The following is a 10,034-nucleotide window of genomic DNA, read 5'->3' on the forward strand; positions in this document are numbered from 1 at the left end:
AGACATTTCCAAAATATTTTATTCTTCACATTTACAATTTTAAATAAATGCTTTAGAGTGAATCAGATTGTTCTGCTGTGATTTTCTTGACCATTCATCCCCTATTGTGGGCTTTTTTTTTTTTTTATAAACAGAAATTTAGAACCAATCTAAATAGAGATGAATGTGTTTGTTCCTAACTTTTTCTCTGTTCAGGCCTATTTCATTTATTCTTTCAAAGACGTGAGAGCGGTCTCCATTGCCACTGCAAAGTTTGTGCCCTCGTGGAGCTCACATTTTAATGATTTTCTTAGGATAAATTCTCAGTAATGCCATTTTGAGTTAAAAGAATATGAACATTTTTATGTCTTTAGATGCACATTACCAGTGAAATTGCTTTCCAAAAGGAAGGAATTTTTTTCTATTTATGGGGTTATCTCATTTTTCATATAAGTTAACATTAAAAGTAATTGAGATAAATAATTCTGCACTTTTTAAATTGTTAACCAGATTTGCTGTTTTTTAGAAAAAGCTCGAACATTTTAGAAGCCTTTGGCCATTTACTTTCTCTAGTTGTATTTCTCTTGGTTCATCAATAAATTAAATGTTGTAAAATGTAAGGTGCAAAATTTTTTTATTTCTGAAACAAAATTCTAAAAAGTTCTTGATATTTAGTTGTCCAGAATAGATTTTATGCAGACACATTCAAGCTTTACTTCTTTCGACTATGTCCATTGCTTATTCATGTCTGAATCTCTTATCTCAAGTTTAAGGGCAAAGTATAGCGTGATTGTTAAGACAGTCAGTAAAAATACTCTCTGACTTGATCGTTTGAAGTAAGATATCAAGGCAGAGTTAGAAGCAAAAGGAATCAACCTAGGCCAGTCAGGTGACTTAACCGCAGAATCGGAGAGGGCGTATTTTCACATCTCAGTAGAGCGGTTCCTTGTTTTTATGCGCTAGCGTCTAGTATAGCTGTACCCACCAAATGGGCAGTGAACCAGCTTGTGAGATCTTCACCAAATTTCCAAGAAAATACATTAAGGAGAAGATAGGGAGTTTGTTTAAAAAGCTTTGTGTAATTGAAAAGATAGAACAGCCATGTTAATTTTTTTTTAATTTTTAAAATTACTCAGAGTTCCAGTCACTCAAGCTCAACTATTTTCATATTTTACATATCGTGCCTTTTTTATGGGCAGAAATATTTTATATGCTCATGATCACAATGGACAATATTTTTACATTTTAAATGCAGCCCCCCCGCCCAAATGAACAACTTACAGTCTTTGTTTTTTGCATTTAACACAATCTAGGACTTTTTCATGTTTGCATATAGTTGTCATAAATACTTTTAAAGAATTGTGTAGTTGATTTGCTTGAGGTACCTTAATGTTCTTAAAAGTTTCTCTAATGTTAGATTTTAGCTGAACAAATTCTTTGTCAAATACTGTCAGAAGAAAGTTTTTACAGCCTCGAATGCTTAAAAATCTAAGGAGAAATCGAGGACTCCTAAAAAACAAAGTCAGTTATACTTGTCATGCAATAATGGTGTTAATCCAATATTTAGTGAATTTGACTTTTATCTCTCACATTACGGCTTTAATAAACTTGCGAGAGGAGCTTTTACTCTCTGGCTTAACTTCATAATTATCTGCTGCTGACGTTCTTAACGACGAGAGGCTCAAAATATGTGTCCTGTTGTTTATGGGCGATTAGGGCAGAAAGCCAAAGTGGTAGTGGGAGTAAAACCAGCTCTAGCTTAAGTTTTTCTTTATGACTCTGTGAAATAAGCTTGTAAGACTTGGAAGTACATAGGTTTATCTTATTTTCCGTGAAGATATGGGAGGTGAAGAAAAAAGAATGTGTTTTATCCATTAAACAGCGTCGTGCTGCAGAGATGTGTAGAGATTCATCTACTAGGCTCATCATAACAGCATTGTTCATAGCGGCAAAGAACTTCAGAGTAATTTAAAAGTAGAATCGGGGTTACGTTTCGTGCTGATGGACTACTCAGTTCATATTTATAAATGATGATGTAATAAGTTTTACTTTTAAATCAACTGTATTGAGGCTAATTTACATATAGTCAAAAGTGCATATTTTAAGTGTAGTTTGAGTTTTGACAGTTTGAAGTATAGACCCATTTAACCGCCACACCACTCAAGATCCAGAGCGCTTCCATCACTTCAGAAAGCTTCCTCGTGTCCCTTTGCATCCAGTACTCACCCCGTCCATCCCACCCCCACCCCTGTCCCGTGCCCCCTGAAGAAACCCACTGATCCGATTGATTCCTACCACTGTAGTTTTGCCTATTCTGGAACTTCAAATAAGCAGAATCAAATTGATCAGACTCTGTTCTGTCTCACTTTTGCTCAGTGCGTGTTTGAGTTTCATCCATGTTATTGGTATGGGGCATTTGGTCCTTTTTCTTGCTAATACTCCATTGTCTGACTATGCCACAGTGTATTTATGTGTTCGCCTTTTGATAGACATTTGGCTGTTTTCAGTTTGGGACTGCTACGACTAAAGCGACATTGAACATGCAGCTACATTGTTTGTTTGTGTGGACACGTTTTCATCTCTTTTGGGTAAACACCTAGGAGTGGAGTTGTTAGGGCATGTACCGAATGTACGTTTGCCCTTATAAGAAACTGCTACATTGTTTTTGCTTTATGCTCCCGTCAGCAATGTATGAGAATCCTGGTTCTTTCATATCCTTGGCAAAACTGGGTTTTGTCTCTCTCGTTTATTTGAACTGTGCTTGTGGACATGTAGCCATTGTGTTTTAATCTACAAAATTCAAAAATATATCTTATTGTTTGTAGTTATAGGAATTTATTGTCTATTTTTCACTTGCTGCCTCTGAGGGACTAATTACCCTTTGGTTACTTTCTTGCCTGTCACAGGGGGTCAGAATAATACTCCGCTTACCGCATAGCATGGATCTTTCTGTGGTGGTATAGTGATGGGCTGTATCATATTTCCATCCATATCTAGTTTCATTATATATAGTTTCCTTCAAAGGACTGCACAAAAACAAATACTATTTAGAGCTTTTTCCTGCTTCTGGGAGTGTTTATATTAGCTTTGCGATTTCCTCAGCTGGCTAACTTTAGTTGAATAAAAGTCTTACTTAAAGCCACTCCCATTAGCTAGCTAAAGACTTCTCCGACGGGGCCAAATTTTGGTCTCGTAAAAAACGAGAATTTTATTAAAATCTTTGAGTGTACCTTTACAGTGCTGAAGACACAAAGTAAATTGAGTATCATCTAGTTGTCAAAGGAAATAAAATTTCGTTGGAGGTTTTTAGTAGCTTCTTTTTTACCCCCCTACATCTTACTCTTAAAAAGTTGAACATGTAGAAAAGTTGAAAGAATTGCACGTTGAAACCTGCATACCTACCCCCTAGATTCTGTAATTAACATTTTGCTGTGTTTGTTTAATCACCCCGCCATTGAAAATTTTTTGATAGTCTGTTTCAGTTTCTGCCTGTCTTTGTAGAAGAAGCGTAGGTGGGTGGAACCTACTGGGCAGTAGATACTTTGGCGTGAGACTCAGTGGGTCTCTGATGCAGTTGTCTCGTGAAGGTGACTGCCTTGTGGTCTCCACTGTCACTGGTTTAGAGCTCAGTGGTTTATTTTCAAGTGAATTCCAACTAGATTATGTTGCAGAGACGGAAGAAAGGCAAGGGGAATTGGTGGTAGAAAGAGTTATATATCATCAGGAGGCCAAAATACTACTTGCTCGCACAACGGGTACAGATACTATCCCGGGAACAGCTACCATTTATTGAGCGGTTGCCATGTTCTAGAGCTTTATCTCATTTTCATTCTCACAGCAACTCGGTTAGCTATAGGTGTTATTAGCCCGGTTTTATGGATTACGATATTGCGGCTTAGTGAAACAATAATTTACCTGATGTCTTATCTGTTAAACAGCACGCTCAGTTTTCAAACCTAAGTCTGTCTGACTCGAAAACCCATTCTTTGACGTCTAGACTGCTGAAAATTCCCTTTATTGCAGAATTTATGGTTTGTATTCATTTATTTCTTCAGAATTGTGCAAATTGGGCCTGGCAGAGTAGCATTCTCGTGGAAAGGAGGCTATCGTATAAACACTTTTTATGACTGTGAGGACATCTTAATTCTCGAGGAGGGAGGGCCCTTTTTGAAATCAGACATCCTGGGGTTTTTACTGACCTCATTTCATTCTCTGAAGAATATAGGAATCTCCAGCTTTGTAGTAAATCACTGACTGTACAGCATTCCTTCTACAGCGGAGCCAAGTAAACTCTAGCAAGTATGTTTAGGATGTGGCAGTGGTAGTTTTTCCTGTCTTTTTCTTTTTTTTTTTTAAAGAGGTTTTGGGATGGTAGCCAATCTGAAGCTCGGTCTTACGGAAGAAGAAGTGAGGCCTCAGCAGGCTCCCTTAGTCCCTGGCGACTCTTGGAGGACGCCTCGCTTAGGAGTCTGTGATGGTTTTCAGAGCTCGTCTCTGTGAGTGACCCCAGGAGCGAGGTGGGGTGTTCCAGGGTGAAAATGGAACCGTGTAGTTCTGAAGCTTTCTGGAGATGACGTATCCTTTTTGAAGCTGGTGAAAGTTGTGGACCTTCACCCCAGAGGGAAACAAATGCATATCTACACACACAAATACAATTTACACACAAATTTTGTAGCTGTTCACTGACCCCCAAGCCTGTTGACAGAGTATCCCAGATAAAAAAATTCTTTAACGGAAGAAATTAGGGAGCTGAAAGGTAAGATTTGAGCATTAGTTTTGAAACATGTTTTACAAATATGTGCCTCAGAAAATTGTACTAACATAAAAATCTTGTTTTGGTATCCAGGATATTTTGTTCTGTCTCAAAGCGGTCCTCATTTTGTTTAAAAAAAGTTAGCAAGGATATGCATGAGTTAGCTAAGATTACTAGGGATAGGTGAAATTCTTTATGTTGATTTTTTTAACTTTTTAACTTTTTTTTTTAACTTTTGCTTTTTCAGTTTTATTCTTCTACCAATAAAACGTTTCCTCAGAACTAATAAAGCCAACGATTTAGATGAAATCCTTTGCCAGTCCCAATATTAGGTTCCCATTTCTTCTTTAACCAAAATTTCTTTATAACCAACTGGTGCATAGTACTTTTTCTTTTTTTTATGCCTTCAAATGTAAGTGTTCAGGCACCGTTCTCAGCAAGTTACGTTTTATTACGTTAATCCCCACAACAACCCTGTTAGGGGACGACTTATTGTCCCCATTTTGCAGATGTGAAGAGCAGTGCTCAGAAAGGTTAAATAACTCCAAAGCCCGCTTCCTTTTTACCATCCCGCTGTATGATCTAAGAGTTGACCAGTTTTTCCTGGTCACTAATCCGACCTTATCTGGATTTTAAAAGCCCAAATTTCCATCAAGCGGAAAGGGCTCTTTATTTTCTTCTGCAGCTAGCCAATTATAAAATTACTGATGTGTGTGTGTGTGTGTGTGTGTGTGTGTGTGTGTGTGTGTATGTAAAAGTTAGACTTCAGATTGTGAAATGTCAGGAGTGCTGAATTTACTAGCTAGATTGTTAAAATAAGGAAAGAGGCTGGCTGGGTGATCTCCTGCCTGTTCTGTTTATATAAATGAATATTTCAGATACCAGACTCTGACAGAGACAATCCTGGTGATTGAAAAGTTTGTGGAAGGTCTGTTACTAAACTTAGCATCATTTTCAGGAAGGGAAAACCCTAGTGGTTTGGAAAGGACTGAAAAAGTTTAACTCTAACGGGTGGATAGATTTTATCAGATTGACTGAAGGCCAGATATATATGCCTAAACTCTCGGGATAGCCATGGAGGGAGCCTCTGGGTCAGCTAGCTGCCCCGTGGTTTTTGCTGAGCTAGCAAGCTGGGTCAGCATTCTGGAAGGTAGTTCGGTTGGCTGAGTGAGTTTTGTGAGACTCAGCATCTTTCTTGACAAAATTACTGTTCTTCCAAACGTTGTACTTTTCCTAGTTTCAGTCTTTTTATACACAGGGAAACGGGAAGGAGAGTGAGTAGGCTGATTGACTGTAGAGCCTGCGATGTAGATTTTTTAGTGTGAACTGATTACACAGGGTTTTAAGTGGAGCAGCACACAGCGGCAAGGAAGTAGAGAGAATTTTAAGAGAGATTCACAGACCTGCGATTGGGAGAACAGAGAGAGCGGGGTCAGACAATCAGATTTTCGAGAGGTTATCACTTCCTTTTAAAAACCGAGTGATGGAAGAAACTAGCGTATATGTAGAGACACACCATTTAACTCTCAAGGTGACAGGCCTTGGTGTAAAGGAAAATTAAGTCGACTAATTTGAAGATGTGGGGAGAAATAAGGTATAAATGTAAAAGCATTAACCTTAATTATACTTTTTGAGCCTTTGCAAAGTAAGGGAATGCAGTTTGTGAAAAATTCAACAGATTTTCCAGGTTTAAAAAGGACAAAGGACAGTTCAAATGGCAGAATTATTAAAGGCCATTTGGATTGTGTTTCATGCACGCTTAGTTCGGATGAGGAAATCAGACTGTTCAGCTTTGAGAGTTTCCTCCTCAGCCTCCGCCCGCCTCCCCGGCACCTTCCTGAAGCTCTGTGCGCTTCTCTCCTAGAGGAAGGGCAGGTCCTCTCACCTGTTTCCATTTTTCCCCTGCCCTAAGTTCTCGAACTCTTTTTTTTTTTACACCGCGATCTGTGAAAACATAAACAGCTTTTTCTGGCACCAAATTAATCTTTTGATGTGACGGTTCGTTCTGTGTGACACTGGCGTGGGGGCAGGAGGGTGGAGCCGCGAGGTGTTTGGACCCTTCTGGTTTATGGGATTGTCTTTTTCCCTTTTTCCCCTCAGGAACGGCGTGAATGTTGAGGGGGCGACACACAAGCAGGTGGTGGACCTGATCCGAGCAGGCGAGAAGGAATTGATCTTGACAGTGTTATCTGTACCTCCTCATGAGGCAGATAACCTAGACCCCAGTGACGACTCGTTGGGACAATCATTTTATGATTACACAGAAAAGCAAGCAGTGCCCATATCGGTCCCCACATACAAACATGTGGAGCAGAATGGTGAGAAGTTTGTGGTGAGTGTCAGCCCAACTCGATCCCCAAACATGTAGCTTTTGTTTCCCCCGGTCTTGTCATTTATGCTGTAAGTGGCGCACTAGAAGAAATGACTGCAGCGCGGGTCAGTTCGCCTGCCGGGAAGATGGGTTTACACACGAACGAGAGGCAGGGGCGAAGCGCAGCACCGAAGAGCCCTGTTTCTGCATGAGTGTAATTCCATTTTCTTCCTGACCGTTTCGAGTTTGCATTCTGGTCTGTTGTAAACACACGTGAGTTTGTTCGTTTGTTCGTTTGTCGTTTTATTGGTTGCCACATCTCTCTGTTAATAGCAGTCTCTCCCTGTTGACTCTCTAGGTATGGCAAGTTTACCTTTTAAAAGGTGGCGTCTTCCAGAACACGTGGTCATACCGTTTGTCCATGTCAGAACCCGCAAGTGCTCGTACTTCCCACATACTTTTTGTCCTTGTCCCTTTTCCTTGGAGATAGCAGTGCGAATGATTAACTCTGGTTTTTCCCAAGGTCCCGATTGCATTCTGAATCCAATTCACTGGCGCTGTTTTCCATGTCTCCAGCCTGTCGCTGTAGTAGTTATGCAGGAACCCGTGGTGAGTCCCGGGTGACACGTGCCAGCCCCTTTCCCGAATACCTTTGTTCCTTCTTCCAGTCCAATTGCCACTGATAGCCCCGTCTGCTTAATTTTTCTCTGGGTCGCGGTACGTTTTATTTGCCTTCGATTATTTTGGGAATGTTGACATAATGAGAAATTCATTATTCTTTGTAGAAAGGGCAGTGGATTCTGTTAGATACTGGCAGACAAGACTACCTGCGTTTCCAGCTGACCTGCTGACTAAAGTTACAGTCTCCGAAACTGGGGTTTGTCTCCTGTGTAGGAATGAGCCACTGGACGTTTATGGTAAATCATTTTTAGTAGGGAGATGAGAAAAGCAAGCAAGGAAGCCAGAGAAGTTCCAGAAGGATCAAATAATGTTTGACTGCATCTGTAATGTAGCTGGAGATGATAGCACTTAGGTTTCAGGTCAGCCCGGTCAGTGTGTTCTCATAACCATACACACAAGATTGAGAGTTTTGTGTTTCAGCGGTGCTGCACTTTGAATCATAAGGCATGTAAGAAGTAGAAATCAAGGTCAGGTCCTAAAGTAGAGCAGATTGGATGTTGAGACCTTTTGGGAATTACCTGAGACCTCGGGAACCTCCATGGACTTCAGAAAAGGAACGAAACCACTGATTGTCCTTTTTTTAAAAAAAATCAACTTTATTGAGCATGGATTACCTACATTAACATTCACCCATGTTAAATGTCCGCTCGCATGAGTTTTTATAAACGTATATAAGTTTTAAAATCGCCATCACCACTATCAAGATATAGGCCATTTTCATGACCCCGAAATGTCCCATCAGGCTCCTTTGCAGTCAGTCCTCTCCACTGCCACCACCTTTGCCAGACACTGGTCCACTTTCTGTCACTGTATTTTGCCATTTCTAGAATGTCAAATAAATGGAATCACTCCATGTACAGTCTTTTGTGTCCGGCTTAGTGTAGTCCTTCTAAGATTGATACACACTGTTACATGTGTCAGTAGTTTGTCCTTCTCTAATTGCTGATGGTGTTTCATTGGATGGACGTACTACCGTTTGTTTATCCGTTCACTTGCTTCCAGTTTAGGGCCGTTAGGACTGAAGCTTCCATGAAATAACGTTCACATACAGATCTTTATGTAGACATGTTTTCATTTCTCTTGAGTACATACGTAGCTGGAAGCGGAATTGCGGGGTCACGTGGTAAGTGTAAATGTAACTGTATAAGAAATTGTCGAACTATTTTCCAAAGAGGCTGTACCATTTTTGCATTTTCGTCTGGAATGGGGAGTTCCAGCTGCTTTGTAACCTCTCGAACGCTAGGTATTTTCAGTTTTTAAAATTTTAACCATTCTAGTGGGTATAGTGGTTTTAATTTGCATTTGCCTAGTGACTCATGATGATGAGTTTATTTTCATGTGTTAGTGGCCATTCTTGTATCTTCATCGATGAAGTATCTGTTCAGTTCTTTTGCCCATTTAAAAAATCGGGTTGTAAAAAAAAAAAAATGGGTCGTTTGTCTTATTATTCGTTATAAGAGTTCTTTATGTATTGTGCATATAAGTCCTTTATCAGATAGATGTTTTGTAAGCTATTTCTCCCAGTCTGTGGCTTGTCTTTTTATTTTATTTTTAACAGTGTCTTTCAAAGAACAGGACTTTTAAATTTTAATGAAGTTCTGTTTGTCAGTTTTTTTCATTTGTGGATAATGCTTTTTGTGCTCTAAGAAATCAGCCTAACCCAAGGGCATACATCCTTTATGTTTTCTTGTAAAAGTTTAATAGTTTTAGCTCTCTGGTTTTGTGATAACGGTACTCAGTTGTGATCCACGTGCCATAAATTCACCCATGTCAGTCACACAGTCAGCGCAGAGCCCTGCAGCCATCACCAGTCAGCGTTAGGGCATTTTCATCACCTCAGAAAGAAACCCCGCCAGTCAGCCGCAGTCCTCCACTCCTCCCGTCGTCCTCCAGCCCTTGAGTGACTGCTGACCCACTTTCTGTATGCATGGATTTGCCTCTTCTGGACATTGCATCTAAATGACATCATGTGTTTTCAAGGTTTACCCATGTCGTAGCGTGTATCAGCCAGTAACTTTCCATTGTACAGATTTACCACATTCAGTCTATCTGTTCTTCAGTTGACGGACGTTTGGGTTGTCTGCTTTTTGGCTGCTGTGAAGAATGCTGTTATGAGCACGTATGTACTTGTTTTTGTGTGGATGTGTGTTTTCACTCCTCCGAACATCTATTTAGAAGTAGAATTGCTGGGCCACGTGGTAACTACGTTTGCCCTTTTGAGGAGGCGCCAGCCTGCTTGTCAGAGTGGCCACACCGTAGTTTTCATTCTTATTGTTTAGTCTGTCATCCATTTTGAGTTGATTTCTGTAT

The 10,034-nt window shown here is 40.0% G+C and overlaps 1 protein-coding gene across 1 annotated transcript in view; it reads left to right on the forward strand.

Moving 5' to 3' along the window:
* SNX27 (sorting nexin family member 27) overlaps positions 1–10,034 on the forward strand; it is a 69,359-nt gene that overhangs the window by 19,541 nt on the left and 39,784 nt on the right. The window contains exon 2 of the mRNA XM_011377667.2: positions 6,833–7,064. Coding sequence (XP_011375969.2) covers positions 6,833–7,064 — 232 coding nt within the window. The remainder of the gene's footprint in view (positions 1–6,832; positions 7,065–10,034) is intronic.

This window comes from Pteropus vampyrus, unplaced genomic scaffold (genome assembly GCF_000151845.1).
Source record: "Pteropus vampyrus isolate Shadow unplaced genomic scaffold, Pvam_2.0 Scaffold319, whole genome shotgun sequence".
NCBI classification, from domain to species: Eukaryota; Metazoa; Chordata; class Mammalia; order Chiroptera; family Pteropodidae; genus Pteropus; species Pteropus vampyrus.